Raw genomic sequence first — 22,500 nt, 5'->3', positions numbered from 1 at the left:
AATTATATTTTGGAGTGACGTTTTCGTTGACGTTGACGTTTTCTTCGCGATATGATTCATTTGATTAAAAAAGGAAAAAGTGCTGGAATTTTCAAAGCATCATTGCTCAGAAATCAGGGCTACAGGGCAACAGTTTGCAAAATTAGTGGAGACACCTGCACATTGCAGCTACCCTCTCCCCTTTATCAATGTTGCTAGCAATACAAAAATTGCTGAAAACTTAAACAGTCAACATTAAAAGGGGGAGAGGGAGGGGGGATGTAAGAAAGGTTGGAATTGTAGATACGGCGGATATTGGAAGTTAGAAAAGGTATTTTTTTAACGGGAGTGTCTCACCAAATTTTACAACCTGTTGAGGCTCATTATGCAATCCCTTTCACAGTAGTACGTTATGCTTGCTGATTGATAAGAAAACGAAAATATTGTGCTAATGAGGCAACACTGTAAACAAAGATTCCCCAGCGAAGACCTTTATTGGTGATAATTATGTCATTACCATTTGCTATGTTGTTGTGTTTAAATCTGAATTCCAAAAAAGAGCGTAATCAAACCATACTTTCTCAAACAAACGCAGCTACCAACAGTGAATATCTCCGTTTACTTCTAAGGAGTTGCTATCAATTTACTCATAAAGCACTGATAATTACTCTATTTTGCACGTTCCGTTGTCATTGACTTTTTGTTGACTCCCGAGCACTGCTTTTTGAAATTAACGAACCCTTTAAGAAAAGCAGTCCACCCTATACTGTTTAGGAGAACTTTAAGTCCATACACCCTCCCCCCTTCCCCTCCCCCCCCCCCCCCACAAAAAAGACAGTCCGAAAAAGTCCAATAGTAGACGATAGGGAATGGAACCTTCATAAAGTTGTTCTTTGTTTCGGGTTACTAATCCACACACAGGAAAAAAGGTCATTGTTCATATGTCTACCCTTATACAACGCCCCTTTATTTGAACATTAATTTCGACTTGACTTGTATTTAACTCCGTTTACATCTATTATTATTAATAAACAGAATAACACAGGCCCGTTTGGGGTTTAAGCAAAGGCGATGGCTACGACAACGATTATGCCACAAAGCGAGGATATGATTGGTTAAAAAAGGAAAAATGCTCTTACTTTGCGATAATTTCAGTGCAAAACAGCACCTTGAAATCATCAAAGCGTGGGCATATAAAGACGAACCGTCCATTTTCTATTTTCCCTTTTAACCGTTAGTACCGTTGTTCATCCAGTTACAGGTTCACGGTGCGAACGTGTTGGACATGGTAAGCAAGACGGAATAATCGTGAAATACATGGGATAGCGTTAATTTATATTTTGGAGTGACGTTTTCGTTGCCGTTGTCTTTGCGTAAGGACTCATAACCGCCTATTCTGAAGAACTGATCATTCGACAGTTTTTATGAAGGAGAAAAAAGTGAGTTATCTGAATTCGTTTGGAAGAAAATGACCCTGAAAAGCTTAGAATAAACTGCATTGCAAAAATAGACCCAATTGGCTCACTCAATATTGTACCCAATTCAAATCTCGGGGGATTAAGATTGTTTGTGCATTGTATTTGCGTGATAATGTAGCATTCATATTTAAATGATAATGAAATACCTGCAACAAAACGTTTTATTCCCAAAGGGTTTGAATTACGTATAACATTGAGTTAGCCGGCTATGGAAATGTTCACGTTGCTACACTATCCTCGTACCCAGTTTCTGGGGGCAAGAGGTTACGTTGTTCACCCTTGAAGAGCTCCCCTGAAGAAGTAAGATGTCGGAGAAGTAAGTAACTTATTTTATCCCCTCATATTGCAAATGATCAAAGCCTCCTTTTAATGTGAATGCCTAGCATTAGTATCATTGTAATTAAAGAAATGACAATCTATTTACAAAGTGAAACATAAACTAAAGATGTGAAGGACGATCTATTTACATAAAATACGGTTATATGCATGATGACGGCGTCGACCACTTAAAATCTGGTGTTAAAGGTCACCTGTAAGGAAACAAAGAACATAAAGTTAGACAAAAGTAAAAAAATATGGATAGCTTTGTTCGTACTGAAAGTGCAGCAATACCTTTTGACAAGGTAAGGCAGGTATTGCACCTATCAATGTTCAGCCCCAGGAGGTCTGTCCACAGGGTGGGGATTTTGATCGTACGCATTTCCCCAGGGCGGGGAATTTGACATGGCCAGCATCTTGGATAATGAAGAAGGCTTGGGAATCAACCTTGTTCCCAAGGCCTTTCCTTCCCCAGGTAGACAACGAAAAAGTCACTCCAAAATAGAATGAAACGCTATCGCAAGTATTAACGATTATTGTCTTGTTCGCTATGTACAATACGGGCAAACTATCCTATAAAGCCGCTGCTTTAGGGAAATAAAAAGAGGCCCTGCCATTAAAGATAATAAGGAATTTTAAAGGCGCTGCTTTTAAGGAATGTTAAAAGCATGGCCTTTAAGGAATGTTAAAAGCGGGACCTTAAAGGAATGTTAGAAGCGGGGCCTTAAGGAATGTTAAAAACTTGGCCTTTAAGGAAAGTTAAAAGCGAGACCTTAAAAGGAATGTTAAAAGCGGGACCTTAAGGAATGTTAAAAACTTGGCCTTTAAGGAAAGTTAAAAGCGGGACCTTAAAGGAGTGTTAAAAGCGGGACCTTAAAGGAATGTTAAAAGCGGGGCCTTTAAAAGGAATGTTAAAAGCATGGCCTTTAAGGAATGTTTAAAGCGGGGCCTTTAGGAATGTTAAAAGCATGGCCTTTAAGAAATGTTAAAAGCGGGACCTTTAAGAAATGTTAAAAGCGGGGCCTTTAAGGAATGTTAAAAGCGGGACCTTTAAGGAATGTTAAAAGCGGGGCCTTTAAGGAATGTTAAAAGCGGGGCCTTTAAGAAATGTTAAAAGCGGGGCCTTTAAGGAATGTTAAAAGCATGGCCTTTAAGAAATGTTAAAAGGGGGACCTTTAAGAAATGTTAAAAGCGGGGCCTTTAAGGAATGTTAAAAGCGGGGCCTTTAAGGAATGTTAAAAGCATGGCCTTTAAGAAATGTTAAAAGCGGGGACTTTAAGGAATGTTAAAAGCATGGCCTTTAAGGAATGTTAAAAGCGGGGCCTTTAAGAAATGTTAAAAGCGGGGCCTTTAAGGAATGTTAAAAGCGGGGCCTTTAAAAGGAATGTTAAAAGCATGGCCTTTAAGGAATGTTAAAAGCGGGGCCTTTAAGGAATGTTAAAAGCGGGACCTTTAAGGAATGTTAAAAGCGGGGCCTTTAAGGAATGTTAAAAGGGGGACCTTTAAGGAATGTTAAAAGCATGGCCTTTAAGGAATGTTAAAAGCGGGGCCTTTAAGGAATGTTAAAAGCGGGGCCTTTAAGGAATGTTAAAAGCGGGGACTTTAAGGAATGTTAAAAGCGGGGCCTTTAAGAAATGTTAAAAGCGGGGCCTTTAAGAAATGTTAAAAGCATGGCCTTTAAGAAATGTTAAAAGCGGGGCCTTTAAGAAATGTTAAAAGCATGGCCTTTAAGAAATGTTAAAAGCGGGGCCTTTAAGAAATGTTAAAAGCGTGGCCTTTGAGGAAAGTTTACAGCGTGACCTTTAATGATTAAAGGCCGTGAATTTATTGAGGAACAGGAAAGAGGAATATTAAAATCGTATCCTGCCTTAAAGGAATTTTTAAAGCGTGGCCTTTATAGAATGTTGAAGCCTCTGCTTTGAACCAATGCGTCAAAGGCACCGTATTCAAATAATTTTGAAAGGTAATTTATATTTGATTACTTTGAAGCACTGCCTGGAAAAAACGATTAAATCTGAGAAACGGATACAACTACGTCGTTTTTGAAAAAGCGGTGCGCGTAGCGATAGTGAAGTGGTGCGTCTTTACATAGGGTCGTTTTTGTGCACTGAATTACATAGGGTGGTTTTTGGTTTTCTAGTTGGTCATATTTTGTATAGAGGGTTGTGATCAGCTGCTACGAATGATCCGGTTTTTTTTTCGGAGAGTATCCTAATATCCGGTTTAGATCTTTCTTGCCTGTCAACTCTTCCAAAGGTTACCATCGCTAAATGGCGTGTTTTTCGCTCAGCAATTTTGACATTTTGATTTTCTCCCCAAACATCTATCTTTATAATGAACATTTCGGAAACTGGGGACCCTCAAATTGAATCCGTTCACGAGTACGCAGAATAGTTTTCGTTACTGAACAGATCAAAACATGTGGTCTTGTTCTTCGTAACTGGGAATTGTCTTGATACCCGCCGTCATGAAAGTCGATCACCATCTTATTAACAAGTTAAGAAAAACCAGAGCTAATTCAACAATCATGTTACGTTTGCGCTTTCCAAGCACTTAATTAACTCAAGTCCGTTCATGGCATAGCGCTCTAACCAACGCCGCAATATTTTCGCCCCGCAGCTTCAACCATCGTTCGCGTCCGTTTCAACGATTTTAGAGCAAGACAGATTTCTCGCAGTCTATTTAGTTCGTTATTAAGAAAGTTTTTTATTTTTAGTTAGAAAATATAAAGCGCTGATGATCAGTAAATGAACCAAAGCTCGTACTCCCTGAAATCTAAAAATTTTGTTCTTTGTGACTTATTCAATGATCCCTCAATGACATCACTGATTTCCACCTACCCGCAAAGATTTATGGATCTTCGGTCACTTTTAAAATAATAGCAGATTTAGTTAAAATTCTCTTATTCAGTTGGCGGAACTTATTTAATTCTCTCGTAGTATGTTTAGAATCTTAAAATAAGCTCTTCGATATCAGTAGTTGGCATTAACCGGTGAGTACGCCATCAGATATCTGTGTTCCTTTTAAGCGATATTTAGGAGCTGCTTTCAAGAGTTAAGGTTAATGGTATTAAGCTTATTAGCTTTTGTTTCTTCCTGCCATTTTTCCTTGTTGGTAACCGTAAAATGATGGTTTTAATCCACGTATTTTAGTTCACGTGCTTCATATACTTGACAGAAACTAGATGGTTTTCCTTGCGAAACACACTGATGACATCAAAGGACGTGGTTTTGTTCACGGTGTCAATTAACAAATGAATGAAACATGAAATCTTTGATGGAAAAATCCATATCTCATGCAGTTTTGGCTCTCTTTTGAGTGTCTAGTATTGTTTGAATATAGTATAACTTGCGGTCGCCAGAATATTTGGCGGCTATTGAATTGTTTCAACCAAATAAGAGAAAATTTTACGATATCCTGACCGTCAAGCTTAAAGAAACGGACAGGCTCGTTTCGCAGGAGTATTGGAATCAACCGCCGATTGTTTTCAGTGTGTTTTGTTATTCACTCTGTCCATTTCATTTGATTTTTGATTTTGACTTTTTAAAAAAAATTGTTTTTTAGAGATCAAGCCATTATGGTGTATTTCCGAGCTCTTTTGTTTTTAAAGCTGGTAGTCGTTGTGAAGGTATGTGACAACAAATTTTTCGTTTTCAACTTTCAAGGTGGGCTACACAGAAGAAATACCTTGCCAGTTTTAAACAGTGTAGAGTTGCCTTCAAAGTAGAAAATTACTCTTTTCAATGAAGCAATACGACTCGAGGACATTTACTTCAGTAATTTAATTTATTCAAAGTGAATCCCTTTTCGTTGCGAGTGTAAATACGGGACCTGTTCAGAATTGATTTTGTACCTGCTGGTGTTTCATGGGTGAACTACGAGCCCGTGACTGGCTTGAAGGGGTCTCGTTGAACTTTCTATGCGCGTTCGCCTCCCAAAACTTTGACTCCTGTTCAATAAGAATTGGTTCATGTAATCAAAGTACCAAGTGTTTTTAACGAGCTGTACGCCTTGCGGGATGCTTGTGATGTGACAGTGTAATAGGTGTGGACGGGGAGGTCATAAAAATCATCACAGATCTTTTTCTTTCCATCTTTAGCTCGTCCAAATACCAAGAGAACAGTGGCCAAGACTGGGTGACGTCGTGACCCCGGACATTCTTGATTCCATACAAGCATTCGATCTCCTCAACGAGCAAATCCACCTCGGGTTTTTTGTCAAGGGTGTGGCAGGACCTCCAGGGCCCCAGGGTCCAAAAGGTCCATTGGGAAGTCCCGGTCTCGCGGGTTCACAAGGCATGCCAGGTTGGCAGGGTCCCCCAGGGAAATCCGGTCAGTCGGGACTAAGGGGATTTCCCGGTCCTCCGGGTCCTCCTGGACCACCGGGGTTAAAAGGCGGTGTGGGATTAGCAGGTTTGCCAGGACAAATTGGATTACCAGGCTCCCCAGGACAACTATTATGGCATATCACCACAAACATCAACACGCCTCAATACAGTATGCAAACGGTACGTTCAGGAAATTGTAGTTTGTGGTTTACGAATATGCAAAGGTTGGCCGTGTAGCACTTATATTTGAACAGAATTAACTATATGGGCCATGTAGCACAAAATCCGCCATGCTGGAGGGCAAACTCATTATTATTCCCCCACTGGGACATTAAAACAAAGAGACCTGAACCAGTCAAGCTTGACTTGCCTTTGTTTTAATGTCCCAGTGGAGGAATAATAATGAGCTTGCCCTCCAGCATCGCGGATTTTGTACCATGTGATCGTTAGTTGCAAAAGGCCTATTCCGACCCTGGTCAGAGTTTCTTTCTGTTCTTGAGTGGGCCATCCATTGGTGGAAAACAGCACTTCACAACACTCCCTCATAGTTAATTATGTGGTCTACGAAGTCCGGTGCGTTTCCAGTAGAGTAAATGAACTTGTTTACGAGTTTCCATAAGCAGACTACTGAAATAGGGAAGACCGACTCCCTTTCCATTTTTACCCAATTCTAAAAGCCGAACAGTTTGAGTACCTTAAAAAATTACCCACTATGTCTATTGACACTCTCTGCGATATCATGATTAACTAAAATATAAATATTCGTTACCAATTTTTGTCCAATTGTTTTTGCACTAGGTACATCACTTGAATCTACATTATCCCAGAATTTATTTTCCGAAGGTTCTCTTGTGAAACGACACCTATGGAACTTTTGCATAGTAAGGACTGAGTGGCCAGCCCGAATGGCGTTATTGAAGGCATGCCGTTTAAATTCCGTCGTGAACTTTAATTCTACTTTATGATTTTGAAACTGGTGTATAACTCAAATTTTCGAACATCTAAAAGATGGTATAATTGCCATTTTTAATGGATTTTTACCCTAAAAAGGTCACCTAGAATTTTCGGGAGCTTTTTTCTGGCTGAAATTTTCGAAAAGGTGTTTTGATCCCTATAATTTTCGGATCACTAGACTTTCAGCTAGGAAATCCGAAAAGATGAAATTTTTTTAGGGGACAAAAATATGCCTATATCTACCGTTTAAATCCTAAAATACGTTTAACAATGCTATGTTTAGTGGTTTTGAACTATATTCTCGTTGGGTGCCCCTGTTGTAAGGACTATCTTTTAAGTAACACATACTTACACATGTAACACATACTTACACATGTAACTATATCTTATATTTTTATTACTTACTAGTTAATTATAGTTAGGTTTCCCCAATTAGTGTACACTGTACGCTAGCGATTTTGACACAATACACTTTTACTTACACTTTAATATAGTTATCTTTGCATTTGTCATAGAACGTGACAGTGGTTTGCGGTGGTAAGAGTGCGTTACTTCAGTGCAGCCCTGGCAAACGCGTAAAAGTCACGCAAGCCCGCTGGGGAGCTGACAGCTCTGTGGCATGCGCAAACGCAACGTATCCCGGTGCAGTCTTCTCGCCGCTGAGCTCTAACGCAGACTCAAGTCAAGAAACGGACCAACTAAGAAAGCGCTGCTCAAGACAGCAGAATTGTGAGGTGGAGGCAAACGGTAATTTTCTTGGTGAAGGTTCTGTGAATATCCCAAAGGACGCCAAATATCTCAAAGTTTGGCACGAGTGTATCCCCGATGTCGCCGGCGTAATCTTCCCATCACGAAGAACTAAAAGATATCTGAAAATGAGTAAGGCATATTTTCCCTTCTCACAACATGCCAAGCTCCTGCAGCCACAGAGGGCAGTTTATGGAAGCGACGCCTTTTTAGGCAATTCCAGCAGAAAGGACAGTCTTCAGAGCTTCTTCCAGGACAAAAGCAACGAGCAAATTTCATCGAAAGAAAATGAATTAATCGGAAATGCTAAAAGAGAGGAAGACTTATTGGATAACGGAAACTTTGCAAGGATGTTAAAGAACTTTTCAGTGCCTCCTGTTCTTAATAAATGATCACGAGGCAACTTTACCAACTTTGATATTAAGATTATTAATGAACATACCTTTTACTTTTTTCTCAACGCGCAAGCGAGCGGAATCCTTCGAATCCTGCAATCTGATTGGCTCTGGGAGCAGGCGGAATTTTTCTATCTTGCCCGCCAACCAGGGTGGAATCCTAACCCTGATTGAGCGACCTTGTGCGAATGACCTTAAAATTAATTTCCATTTTTTGACACCGAATCCGTTTACATACAGAAGTAAGCGTTTCCAGACAGACATTTATTAGACAAGAGGCGTGGAAATAGAATTCAAAGACCTCGGTCACAGATTTTCGCCATACGGACATTCCAGCTGGCAATAACATATGAATCACATTCAGAAATAATTTGAATCTATCATATAGCAAGGGGCGTTGTGTTTCTTGTTGCCTTTAATACTTTCTTCGTGCTTTCTTGTTGCCGATATTAATTTAAAACTATTTTTATACTTTTTGATTTCAATTCCTGTTGCCTTTTACCCTGGGATGTTTCGTCTTTCCCTTTGTTCCATAAGTCGCCTGTGTTTCCTTGTTTCAAAACTCCTGAAAGTCCATCGGCGTTGATTCTTCTAATGGGAATCCTTTTTCCGATAGGCTTTCGACTACTGTACTATCTTGGCTGTCAGCACGAAAAATATTTCACTCTTATATTTGAAAAAGTGGACAATAACGAGACAGAGAAGCTGCCATAAAGACACGTAATAACATGAAGACAACAACAAAGACCAATATAATTACTGTGAATGACGAGAAAATATTAAAAATTAAATTAGTTGCATTGTACATGATGATAATCTGCTGCAGATTTAGTCGCTCTACGTGCAATTCCATGTATTTTTAACGAGACAAAAGCCAGGAAAATCTTGTCGGTGACACATCATTCCTTAGTGAGAACGAAAGAGAATGTAATATGGTGTGATATTAATAGAAGGCTCTTGGCCACCTCGTATGTTTGTCCAAACTTGTATTTTCAAATTGAATTGAGCTGACTATCTGAATGGAAAATATGGAATCGCGTGCATAACGTTCGAAAGTGAAAGTTTGGAGATATATTATTATCATTCAATGAAATCATGGTTAAATTTCAAGCACTAAAAAGTGCATAATTGTCGCAAGACCAAAATTACTGCTGGTTTGTCACTCGAGACCTTTTGAATTTCCCAACTGATTCGACGTATGAGGTTAACAAGCTCTTTCGCACACTTCTAAAAGAACTTTCTCCTGTTAGTGTTGTCTGCGGATTAATAAGCGAATGATACAGGAAAAGCCTCCTAATATCCATTCCAAAGGAACAGAAACTTCGGTGTTGGTAGGATATAGAGATCAGTGATGTACAATGGTTTCAGACATCAATATTCCAAATCATATAGGATAACTGCTGCTTTGACCTAGGCTGTTAGGCTCTGTTTCACGATTGCTCGTAACTTGGAAGTGAATTTGGGAAATAACAAAACTACCAATAAAAAAGTTCTTCTATTTAAGCGTTTATAATTACTTCGACTGACTTGTCAAATGTTCTGACTCAGAAACACAACATCTTTTGTTCCTAACAATGGCGTTGGCTTGAGATAAGTGATTGGAAAGAATTCTAGTTCTGGGTGTTTGTTAACACACCACCGTTGTTTGGATGACATGTCAGAGTGCCCGAGACTATCAATACAAATTAAAATGATATTCCTCGAGGTGTCCTTAAATTCGTCGAATGCTCAGAAAAACGCGACGCGGCTCATTGCGAGAATTAAGGGACCGATTACATGAGCCGGACCTGCCCGGTCAGCCGGGTTGATCGGGTTTGCCGGGATGAGTTTTAGCGCGGTATTACATGCAGGGTCCAAAAGGGGTTTAGGGCTCCAGGGCTCCGGGCTTAAAAAAGCGGGGCTCCAGGGCTCCAAGGCCAAAAAATCGGGGCTCCAGGGCTCCATAGCAGCTACTTTAAGGCTCCAGGCTCCACTGTTGACTAGTAGGCTGTACTCTAAACACCGGAGAAATGATCGGGCTCCGGGCTCCACAGCCTATAAATCCAGGGCTCCAGGGACCCCCCCCCCCCCCCTTTTGGGACCCTGTGCATGAGATGAGCCAGCCCGGCTTGAATGAAAAAAGATAATAACAAGAAGAAGAAGTGAAGTCTCGCTAAATTGTTAAAATTCACCATTCTACAATTTAAGGAAGCCTTATGGTTTCCTATCTTATTTATCCTTTATTTAAACGTAAAAAACGACTATTCCGTGGGCCATTTTGCTCTAAAGTGAGTAATGTGGTTAGAAATCGCTGGCAGTGGCAGTAATGTGGTTAGAAATCGCGGGCTGTTCCGATGAACGCGATTAGTAATCGCAGGCTTCATTTTTGGTGTATTTCTCAGACGCGCCGGGATCAGCGAAATGAACCGGGCCAGCCCGCGAAGGCTTGGTACTAGTACTCAGGCCTTAGCCGAATTTGATTGGCGGGAAAGTGTTGTAAACATGGCCGCTTGCTCGCAAGTTTTGAGGAGAAATAACCACATTTCGGGAGAATGAAAGGCAAACATGATTGGATCAAGTAAGTATAATATATTTGTGCAAGTGTAGGTGATGTGTTTACAGACGAAACCGAATCTTTGGGCAATAGTAATTCTATTCAGGGAATAAATATAGGAGACTTAGATGGTATGTTTTTAACCTGGATTTCCGGCTGTGTCAAGAGTTAGAGCTTTGATGTATAGGGAAAGAATGCAGATGAACACAAGTAAGCGTTTGCGTAGGCGCTGCTTTCGTTCGCACTATTCTGCTCCTTATTTATCATATGTGTGCTGGTCAGCCCAATTATTTTTAATGTATTACGGGCTTTATAGGTCAACTGAGGGGGCCGTATTCTGCTTCGTATGGTGCACTCTCCTGTTCTATAGGTCAGGGGTGTATGACAACTGGAGACTGCGGACCGCAGACTGCCGGTGCATGACAACCGCAGACTGCCTACAAATAGCGGTGATAAACAGTATTTAAGTCTGAGCACCTATTTTAAAATGGTTAGCTTTTAATAACTGTGATTTAGGGTTAGTCTGCAGTCTGCAAGTGTCAGACACCTCTGTTCTATTCAATAGCCCTTTTCACGGTTAGTTTTTCTCATTTGCCTTGCAATATAGACAATATAATCTAGCATGTATGTGAGGCAGTTTCGGGCTATTCTGTAGTTTTGACCCAAAATTGTCTTGCATCCACGTTAGATTATGTTAGATTGAAGCATGTTTACGTGATACTGCAACGTGGATGTCCCTGAATAAACTTAAACTTAATGGTGACAAGACAGAGCATTTGGTCATTGGAGCGTGGCAGCGTCTAGTCTCTCAGCACCTCTCTTTCACAGCGGTTGATGGGTCATCAGCTATAAAACCCTCTCAGTTTGCCAGCAACATAGGTGTAATTTTTGACAACAAACTGAACATCTGTAAATCAGCCTTTTTTCACATTTGTAATATCTCTCGTATTAGGACGTTTTTGTCAGCTGAAAACACCAAAATGTTAGTGCATGCTTTCCTAATGTGTAGATTGGACAACTGTAACTCTCTCTTATACGGACTTACGAAACACTTAATTCATGGACTTCAGTTAGTTTAGAACTGTGCAGCGCGTCTGATCCTGTGGTGCTAAACATGAACGTATAACTCCTTTACTGAGAGAACTACACTGGCTTCCCGTGGAGCAGAGGATTGTTTTTTAAATCTTACTGTTAACTTTTAAAGCTTTAAATAATTTAAGTCCTAGCTATATTCGTGATCCGTTACAAACCATCTAGGAGTTTACGATCCTCAACCATGAACTTGTTGGTGACACCTAGATCAAGGTTAAAATTTTATGGTGATTGCGCTTTTTCGGTTTGCGCTCCTAAACTTTGGAATAATCTTCCAGAAAATGTAAAATGTAGTCCAAATCTTACATCTTTTAAAAGCAGTCTTAAAACTCATCTTTTTAAGGGCTATTTTAATTTGTAGTTTAATTTGCTTTTGTATTTGAATTTATAATTTACTAAGTTACTGCTTCTAACATTTTATTGTAAAGCTCCTTAGAGCTCTAGAATAGGGCACCATAGAAATGTATTATTATTATAATTATTATTATTAATGTAAATGAGAAAAACTAACTGTGAAAAGGGCTATTGGCACGTAGTTGTGCACCTGTGTAAGGGGCTCCAGGCCATGTACCTGGAGTTTGATGTTTGCTTACCATTCTTCCAAATTATTTGATTCTCCTATATACCATAAATTCAGCAAGAAACAAGAACTTTGTGCCGGGTTTGTGACCTGTTTCTAACCGCGCACTGGTGGCTCAGTTGGTTGAGCACCAGGCAGTCACGCGGGAGGTCGTGAGTTCAACTCCAGCCGGACCAACACTCAGGGTCTTTTAAATAACTGAGGAGAAAGTGCTGCCATTGTAATTACATCTGCAAATGGTTAGACTCTCTAGTCTTCTCGGATAAGGACGATAAGCAGGAGGTCCCGTCTCACAACCCTTCAATGTTCATAATCCTGTGGGATGTAAAAGAACCTGCACACTTGTCGCAAAGAGCAGGGCATGTAGTTCCCGGTGTTGTGGTCTGTCTTCTGTGGTGTACATGTATCATGGTTGGGAGAGTAAATGCTCGGAGATATTAGCTACACCAAGCTACTCTAAAAATCCGAGGTTAAATAAATAAAATATGATATGATACATGTATGATATGATATGAACCCTGTTGCTGTGCAACAGTTTGCTCAGTTCGTGGTTTTCGATTTTCGTGCAAGAAAAATTCACCAATTATTCAAGATGAAAAACCTAAGAGGTTGAGAAGAGTGGATTAAACGATATATATATATTTATAAGGTAATTCCTTAGTATTGCATTGCGCATCCCTACTGCGCACGACTTTCGCGTCATTAGCGCGTGCGCGTGCAAAATGTACAAGATTTCCATCAAACTAAGCCCGATAGTGAAATAAATGCTCCTTTTCTCTCAAACGAGCACGGTGACCCCTGATTTTTTTTCCAGGTATTTGATAAAGAACATATTTGAAGAAGAAAAAAACTTTGATAGTAGAACATGAATTTTTTTGGAAAATAGTTCTGTACTGGGTGTATTTTGGCCAAGGCAAGGACTTCAAGCTAACCACGGAACTGTCCCAAAGAGTGCACTATTCACACAACCAGGCAATCAAAAACAGCGTAAATGAAGCAATACTACTTATGTGAATAAAAGAAGCTTTATTTTCAAAATAAAACTTTGTATCTTTCAAGTAACCAAGACTTAATTCTGTATGAAGGCGATTCAAATTTTTAACGCAACCAGTAAAAATACCCCATTTTAAGAGCCTGCTGACGCGTAAACAAGCACGGTGACCCCATTTCTTTATTGCATTTTTTTAATGTTCATATCATGAATGTTAACTATGCCAAGTTTCCAAAAAAGTTTGATGGTAGAACAATTTCAAGGGAATTACCTTAAGTGGCTGTTAAGCGACTGTTGACCGCATTTCAATAATCGGAGATTACTGTTTACTAGTATGACAGGTACTTCTTTTTGTTTCCAACAAACTGAAACTGTGGATCTGCCACTAGGGGTTGCTGATTCTTTGTAGCTTTAGCATTAGAGACCTTGCTCTCAAGTCTCCTCAGCTCTTCAGCATTCGTATTTTGTTGGTTAAGGAGTTATTCCGCTCAGTCCGGAGGGTCTGGAAGGTATTGAGAATGTAATGGACAACGTAAACAGGAAGAACTACTCGACAATTTGCCACAATTAGGTGAATGCCTCCATCTCGAAACATCCCTACTACAGGTTAAATTTGATTTCAGGTCAAAGTGATTTTGACCTAGGTTGATTTGTAATTCTCTTTGTGTCTGGTAGTCATTATCATAAATAGACACAAAGAAATTACAAATCAACCTAGGTTAAATCATTTTGACCTGAAATTAAATTTAACCTGTGACATCCCTTTTTTGAGATTTCAACCAATGACCTGGGCTCTCATAATTATTGTGAAATTGAAGTCTTTGGACAGCGCAAGAGCTTTTCCAAAAACTATCCTTTGCTATCAGGAAAAAATGCAGGTCGGCAATGGTGGATGGCAAAAACAAACTGAGTGGCCAACAAACCATGTGACCTGAAGGGCCCCCCCCCCCCCCCCAACACACTGGACCCCATTCTCCCAGCTGTGTGTGATAAAAACATTTTCTGCTGTATTTGTTCCTCAGCCGTCAGAAAACCCCACTTAAAACTGTTTCCATATTGAGAAGGTCCTTGGTCCTAGCTGGGACCAGAGCATGGCAATCAAAGTTCTGAAGTACATTGTAGAAACAACAAGGATCGGTAAGAGAAAGGGTCAGTTGACAGAGGGAAGCCTAATAACAGCTTATTGTACGATGCCCTCTCCCCTATGCACTCGCCTTATCCTTGTGATTAAAATATACCAGTAACAGCCACTTTCAAGTGATTTGTAAGCTTTTACCACCAACAAAAATACTCCTCCTGCTTGTGGAATAATGAAATTATTGATCAAAATGAAGCAGTGCTATCAGTCCTGTTTCCCATTGTGCACAGAGAGGCAACGACCAGAAATACATCTTTCATGGAGTCTAAGTCGAGCTGTGATCTAGCATTAAAATGATAAAAATTTCATATTAATTAATTTTGCAGATAACATGAAGGAGCTTTCAGTTCTCAAACGGGAGCTAAAATGCTGGGAAAGTATGTTTGAACGCACACATGGCCGTAAGCCCAATAAGGTAAGACGTACATGTAACCCCATCAGCCTTTTCCTTCAGCCTTGCTTAAAATATTGTTTATGTTATAATGCTGTGCTTTCAATTATTTTCTGAAGGATGATATCAATAGTGGACCTGAAGAAATAAAAGGTATTTTATTTTTTTTCTCTGTCGTCAACAAAATTCCAGTCTCCTGCATTTTTATATAGTTGTTTTCCAGCATTTTTCTGAGGTTACTTTTAAACCCAATAATAAGAATTCTTGTTCATCATTTTATTTTATTTGAAGAATCTTATTGCAAGTACAGAGAATTAAAAGAATCAGTTGCCAGGGTGGAAAAAGAAAAGTGCATTCAGGTACTTTGTTGCAAGATGTACAGTCTATTTGTTTTCTTTGCCTTATTTAGTCTTTGGTGGACATCAGTGTTTTCGTTTGAGGCTGGAGGGCAGACGTTTCGACTGGTCGTTTCCCATTCCATGTCGGGTACTTTGATGCCAATATTTGAGGGGGTTGTTATTTTTTATAATTTTTTAAATTACCTTTAAAAGATAATTTGAGTGAACTCTAGCCTTGCCTGGGAAACTAATATTAATTTTGGGTTCTAGAAACACTGGAAATAGCATTTCTGGGAGCATGCCCCCAGGCCGTCATAGGTAGCTAGTCAGCTGTAGCTCGCACCTTCGGCGGCTCCCCTATTGATGAGTAAAATCATTTGGCGTTAGACTGCTACTACTACTACAGATGAGGGTATTAGCCAACAACAACTCGATTAGACAGTCGGGTAGAATCTATAGGTGTCACTCTTAAGAGGGTGAAAGAGCCCACTCACCATTCACAAATATTAGGGCATGCAATACTCCCACTGTGGTGGTCTGGCCTAATGTGCTAATACCTAGTAGAGGAAAATTAGTCCTATTGTATTCTAAGTTGCACCTCGATACAAAACCTGTTTGAATTCAAATTCACTACTCAGGATTAGTGTACTGGATGGATGGTCTACATCTATGACATCAATGCACTTCTGTGGTCATTGTCTGTAACCTACACTTTTGGAGCAGCTTGTCTGATGACAAGGGACTTTGTTAACTTACTGACTATTAGTCATTTTTATAACATGTCTTCACCAATTCTAGGAAGACAATGACCGAGTTTTTGGCAAGAACTTAAATAAGAAAAAGCCAGAGGAAAAAGCTTCTTCACTTCCTTTTTGTAAAAAGGATTGGGCAGGTATTACACCAGTTAAGTTGTGTCATGGACAAAGGCCAAGGAAAGCATGCCCAGAGGTAGAAAAAGAAAGCTCTGTTGAGGTTAGTTAAATTATTAATGTAACTGAAAATGTTATAGTTTCCTTATTTAAAAGTGATTTTAATGCTGTGATAAACTTCAGGTTTATTCTACTGTAGTTGGGACAAGTATAAATAAAAGTGATTTTATAGATTAACTTACTTAACACTGAGGTGGTATCATATCAATCTTTGGGTCCAATGTAGTGCAATGAGTATACTGTACATAATAGTTTTGGTGGTGCAATGAAAATATTTTGTTGGAAGGCAGGGACGTGGAGTTTCCATTATATGATGCTAACTTCAAAATTAGGGCTGGTGTAGTGGTTATCACATCAAAGTTCTGTGCTTCCCACCTCTTCTATGGTAATTGGGTCGAGTCTCAGTAGATCTCAACCAGCTTCTCTGGGTTCTCAGACCTTCCTCATCAAAATCAACTTCCAGCTAGCTTGGGGATGTGCCTGGCCTGCATCTCTAACGCATTCAATATTGTTTTGCCCTCCCCTTTGGACTCAAAACACCTCGCCAATGTCTTCTGTGGTATTGATTATCAAAATGGTACGGAGTTTGGGCATGTTGACTTTGTAAAGTATAAGATTGCCCCACTAAAACCAGACATAATTATCTGTAAGAGAACTGCATGGCTGATGTTCATATACTGCAGGAAGAATGTCACCCCTCAACCTTAACTCAAGTTAACTAATGAAATCCACCTGGATACTCATTTTTACATCTGAAATCTAGCAGAGAGGTTGTTTTGCTGTTTTTTTTTTTTTCATTTCAGAATGTAGTTAATGAGAATATGCCATACGGAAATGAGGCAAAAGACCAGATGATGACTATGCGAGACAACTTTCAGGAAGTTAAAGTTATTGACACTTCAGAGTATGCTTTAACAACTTCTGCCAAGAAAATAATTGGGTAAATTTAAAAATAACACTACTGATTTCTTAAACATGCTTTCCTAAAATGCATATACAGTACAGCAGATTCCTTTGCTTTTGAAATTATTTTAATAAGTCCAAGTTACATAATACTGTATGTAAGACCAGGTTAGTCTTTGATAACAGGAGAACGTCAGCAGCCATACAATGCATCCAGCCCATTTAATGAGAAGGTTTGTTTGTTACTTTTAGGTCAAGTATAATGTTCCCCAGTCATCAAGCAAGAAACAACAACGTCAAAAAAAGAGCAGCCATATCATCAGCTTGGCTTGAAAAATACAAGCCTGATTTACCAGAAATGTCCCACATAGATGATACCTGTACAGGTGGTTTGGAAGAAAACAAAACAGAATTCGAAAATGTTTTGACAGTTGAACCTTGCTTTACCAAAAATGGGTCGGACAATGGAACATCAGCAAGTATTCAAAGCGAAAGTTGCCATCAGTCAAATGAAGGACCAGGATTGAATCTTGAATCAGCAAATTTGGAAAACAATCAGATGAAATCAAATGAAGCAAAATCAATATCAAATAACCTAAGAAGTATGGAGAGAGAAACTCTTAGAAAAAAAATTGTTTCAGAATCCAAACAAGATGAAAGGATGAGTCCCTCAAATGATGACGTTTTCATGAAGGTTGCCACTGCTTGTCAGATTTCAAGACACAGATCAACAGTTACTGATATGTCAGTTATTGCAAAAACCCCAGCAGAAAGTATACATCCTGATTTGGGGGATTCTGCCCAAGAAACGTTACCTACAAAAAGAAAGGCAGGGGAACAGACTTTGGATGAAGGGCAGCCAAACAAGAAAGTAAAGATTGAAAGTGAGGATGAAGAGGACCAAGTCTTCCTTGAAAGCAAAGGGTAAGTTACATCATTAGTTACACTGTATGGTTTGTGTTAAAAGCCTTACTGCTTTGCTACATGTACATGTACATTGTAAGTGTAGCTTGGGTGCCTGAGACATCCAAGAGCTTCCACTTTTAGCAACCAGTGTGACTTTATACATTGTATGCATGGTCGCCTTGTGTAAATGTCTTTGCAGAATGGGGTATCCCTCTGCACCCCAACAAACGGGAGGTTCCTGCTACATGTACATGCTTTAGAGTTCTTGGCATCAAACTCAATTCAATCATTCTGCAGAAGCGGCTACTGTGGAAAAAATGGTGCCACAAAGCATTACTGGTGGAGGTTTTTAAAGTCATGGGTACCTTTTGTTCGGATGTAGCTTTGGTATCAGGGCAACAACAGGAGCGTACATGATAATTATACTAGCAGTCCAGCAATGCCTATCAACTATATTTCCAGATTCTTGTGGCAACACTTTACTAACTAGTGTGTCAGGATATTGTGCATTTAAGGACGGTGCCTACTAATTCAAAGGTATTTTTGCCCCGGTTTATGATTATGCGGAAAATGTAGATCTTAACAAGTGTTATTGAAATCCAAAAAGAAAATTGTGGTAACCACGCATTTTTCCAAGATAATTGATGAATAATATTTGTAAAAAGCTTTAAAATACAAAGCAATGTATGGCGTTCTTTCTCAAATTGAAGCTTAATTATCTCTCAAAAATGCATGGTGACCCCCAAATTTCTCTTTGGATACCCAGAGTACTTACTAAGATCTACTATTTCCGCATAGTTTTAAACCGCGAAAAAATATTCCTGTATTAATAAGCACAAGAACGTATGCGCAATGACAATAGTAGGCACCGTCCTTAAGGTACACTGTATGGTTTATACATGTATGTATTGGAGTGGCTGCTGGTGTAGGAGGCTGCCTACACCAGCAACCACTCTTGAGCTCCCTGGATTCCTCAGCCATGAGCCCCTTGTCTCATCTTTGGCAGAGGATTAGGAACTGGATGAAGGGGCTAGCTGGTGGGCATCATGCTTCATGATGTCTCCTTTCCTGGCAAAGTCTTAACCTAATACATTTTATACAAAAAAAAAAATTAAGTACAGGTAGGGGTCAATTGTATTTGTTCAGTCCTTTTTGTGATTGGTACATTTGTATACATGTTGTATTTTTGTTTACACTGTCAGAGTAAATAGTGCAGATGAAGCAGCCAGTGAAGAGGATACAGTTTTGCCAACTGCTGAGAAGGCTCCATCAAGACAACATAATGTGAAGAAGTATGTTTTATTTTAGGTCGCCTTAATCAGACAATAATGCTGCCAGTGTATTTGGAGACTCCCCCTTCTTATACATTTACATGTAGTTATTACTGTGACTCAGATTCATACAAGTTGCTACATTAGGTGTTGTACCCAATTCAAATTTCCTGGCATTAATTAAGATTCTTTGTGTTTTTTATTTGCAGATAATGTAGCATTCACATTTACAGTCAGGCTATGTCACGCGTGACCAGTAGTTTTGAAATTTGAACTGAGTATTCAAATCTGTGTGCCAGTTTTGAACTTTCCTCTCAAGACGTTGAATTTTTTCTTGATAATTATCTGGAAAATAGTTAGCTTTGAACTTGTATTATTATAAAATACTGTGGTGTTTGAAAAGTGAAACTATTTCAAACGTTTGATGAATTATTGTTCAATTGTTGTCCATTTTTCATGGCAACTTTCAGAAAAATCTCCATTCAAGTCTCGGAAGCTCCAAAGAGGAATTCAAATGTTAATTTTAGTCTTGTGGATACTGGTCATGCGTGGCACAGCTTGACTGTAAATGATATGGGAATACCTGAAACAGAAAGGTTTGTTCCAGAAGGGTTTGAATTGGGTACAACACTGAGTTAGCCAATTTGGTCTAATGATGAGTAAATTGGTGTCAAAAAGAGGAAGAGTCATTAACTCTTAGGGGAAGCGTCAAGTGTATTAATTTATTTTACATACTCAAAACAAGATCATTATTTTGAAATCTGTTGACAACTGTGATTAATTTAGCTTTTTTTTATTGTTTGACATCATCAAATGAAAAGAAAGGCTGGTTGATACATGTATTCTTGTCAACAGAAATTATTTTAGTCAACAAAAGTAACTGCCAGCAGGTAGAAGAGACCTATAGTTTAATGTAATAAGGGATTCACCAAAACCTAAAAAACTACTGTAGATACATGTAAATGTAAACGCTTCAGCAGTTAATCGAGCAGTTAGAGTAAATACTTAAGCTATATATGAATGTTTTTTCCCCTTAGGGTGTCTTCAGGCCTTGTCAGTGATAATTTCCAAAGACTGAACATGAAGCACCGGTCTTATCGCCGTCGTGGGGGTGGCATAAGTGGAGGAGCACATAAAAGACGAGCTTGGAAACAGATTATGAAATCACGAGGTGAATTTGTTCCACAGAAAAGCTGGAGCAGCAAGGGAAAAAGAGGAGGAGGAGGAGGAGGGAAATCTGGCTCATGTTTCAAGTGTGGAGAAGAAGGTCATTGGGCAAAAAATTGCAGGGGACCTAAAAAACAGAGGTCCATGGCAGGAAAGAATTTTGATAGCAGGTATGTGATATGTGTGTTCATCAGGTGTGCTTTGTTGGATTTGTATTCATGCTGTGCCTCGTAATCAGTTTATTAAAGCTCATTAGGGTTACTCATATTACCAAGATCATCCCTATTTATGAGTAAAATGGGGTAAGGGTTGAAGCCTGAGTTCCAGCCTTGAAACCTTTTTTGTTATCTTCTGCCCTTTGATTTGATGGGGTTTTGATATGGATCGTATAAGCAATGGATGGGTTCAGACCTTGAGGTACTTGTTGTAGCTTGAATGCTCATTGGTTGAGTGATGCATGCCACTACTGTAAGTTAGGTTAGATTACTACAACAGCTGGCTCATACAAAAAAGGAAATGTTTTGCAAGCAAGTGCTTCTTATTTAAGGTTACGGGTATACATAGCAAATCTTGGAATGTGTTGTGACAAAGCATGACATCAAAACTTTGACCCATGTAACATCGATCCCAGCTACACTTAATTCGCCATCAATGATATCAATGTACATGTACCTCTATTTTTTATCATTTTAAATATTTCAGGTTTTTTCATAATGTTAATTATTTGATTGAATAGTTAGGATTGCAAGTTGTGCATTTATTTCTTGGTCACAGAAACTGGTATTTTATTATAAAACCTGACCAATAGAAAATTATGGTGATACAGATACATTAATAAATTATTAAAATGAAACTTTCTCTTGTATTAAAGAAATGTATGTATTTGTAGTGTGGGCTATATACATGTATGAAAGAGATAAATGATCCTTGCACTCATTTTGGACCATTGAAACAGCAATAATTATTGTTTCCCATGGTATTCAAACCCATGATCTCAGCAATGCCGTTGCATTAATGTTCTACCAACTGAGCTTTGAAGTCACTCAGTTGGGAGCAGGTCAATTTGTTGGGCTCATGTGTTCCTGTGAAAGGACTTGATGAAAGAAAGATATATACATATTTGAAGTGTGGATCAGAGACAAAGGAGACAAATGATCCTCTTACTTATCTGGACCGTTTAAGCAATAATTATTTTATTGACTCTCATAGACACCGTTGAGAGATTCAGGTGGCTCTAGCCCCAAGGAGGGGGGGGGGGGGTACTCCCTTATATGGGCTATATAAATATGTGCGGCCCCAAAGGGTAGGGTTTTTCAGCCGTTTTGGTCATAAATAGGGTATCGATTTTGGCCAATTTTCCGCCATTTTGGTCATAAATAGGGTATCGATTTTTGCACTCTAGTCTTGAATTCGTTTTTTATTTAGAAGCTACTTCTTTATCATGTAACCTACCTAATAACAGCAGATAAACACTGCCTTTAACATTGGTCTGAACTAGGGAAATAATTAAATATTCCTGATTCTTTTTAAGTGAAAAAGAAACAGATGACTTTGAAAATATGGCCGAGTTTGAACCGTTACCCACGATAGAGGAAGCTGCTATGATGGCTGCAGGAATTCGTCCAGATGATGATTCTCAGGGAAGTGAAGGACTTGTGATTCTTCCCCACCAACTTCCAAGGCCTGTTTGGATTCCACCCAGTCCCCCAGCTGCAATAGAGCCTTTCTACCAACCTGTTGATGGCAAGCCTGTGGGTAAGTCAGCAAGTAGAGTATTAGGGACTAGAGACTTAACGATCTACGACGGCGACGTCAACGAAACCGTCACCTCAAAATATAACTTTACATTGTCGCGAGTTGCTTGCGGTTAGGCCCTCTCCTTCGCGTCGTACAATGTGGGCGAAGTATCCTAAAAATAAATTGGTACGAGCGGTTTCAGAGTAAAAAAGGAGAATTATAGATTCACATTTGTGCGCTCGCGTTGTCAAAAATCCTCAAATTTGGTGATTTCACGTCGTTGTTATGCGGCGTACCGCACGAATATGAACTAAAATGCGTGCTGC

At 39.3% G+C, this 22,500-nt stretch overlaps 2 protein-coding genes across 3 annotated transcripts in view; both read left to right on the top strand.

Moving 5' to 3' along the window:
* The first annotated feature begins 4,636 nt into the window (after positions 1–4,636).
* LOC138019890 (uncharacterized) lies at positions 4,637–9,178 on the top strand. Its single transcript, XM_068866850.1, has 4 exons — positions 4,637–4,767; positions 5,340–5,403; positions 5,875–6,282; positions 7,572–9,178. The coding sequence occupies exons 2-4, from the start codon at positions 5,353–5,355 to the stop codon at positions 8,193–8,195; spliced, it is 1,083 nt and encodes a 360-aa protein (XP_068722951.1). The 5' UTR covers positions 4,637–4,767; positions 5,340–5,352; the 3' UTR covers positions 8,196–9,178.
* Positions 9,179–10,670: 1,492 nt separating this feature from the next.
* Positions 10,671–22,500, top strand: part of LOC138019165 (ATP-dependent DNA helicase Q4-like) — a 22,954-nt gene continuing 11,124 nt past the window's right edge. Inside the window, exons 1-11 of one of the 2 annotated variants that reach the window (XM_068865855.1) lie at positions 10,676–10,755; positions 14,417–14,531; positions 14,859–14,947; positions 15,043–15,076; positions 15,215–15,282; positions 16,060–16,233; positions 16,994–17,130; positions 17,346–18,017; positions 19,202–19,291; positions 20,308–20,607; positions 21,969–22,192. In XM_068865855.1, coding sequence (XP_068721956.1) covers positions 14,486–14,531; positions 14,859–14,947; positions 15,043–15,076; positions 15,215–15,282; positions 16,060–16,233; positions 16,994–17,130; positions 17,346–18,017; positions 19,202–19,291; positions 20,308–20,607; positions 21,969–22,192 — 1,834 coding nt within the window. In that variant the 5' untranslated portion in view covers positions 10,676–10,755; positions 14,417–14,485. Of the gene's footprint in view, positions 10,756–14,416; positions 14,532–14,858; positions 14,948–15,042; positions 15,077–15,214; positions 15,283–16,059; positions 16,234–16,993; positions 17,131–17,345; positions 18,018–19,201; positions 19,292–20,307; positions 20,608–21,968; positions 22,193–22,500 lie in introns of both variants that reach the window. The other variant, XM_068865856.1, reaches the window with a different exon arrangement.

This window comes from Montipora capricornis, chromosome 10 (assembly GCF_036669925.1).
Source record: "Montipora capricornis isolate CH-2021 chromosome 10, ASM3666992v2, whole genome shotgun sequence".
In the NCBI taxonomy this organism is placed as follows: domain Eukaryota; kingdom Metazoa; phylum Cnidaria; class Anthozoa; order Scleractinia; family Acroporidae; genus Montipora; species Montipora capricornis.
The sequence above is the reverse complement of the archived record's forward strand: the minus strand, read 5'-3'. Positions and strand labels throughout refer to the sequence as shown.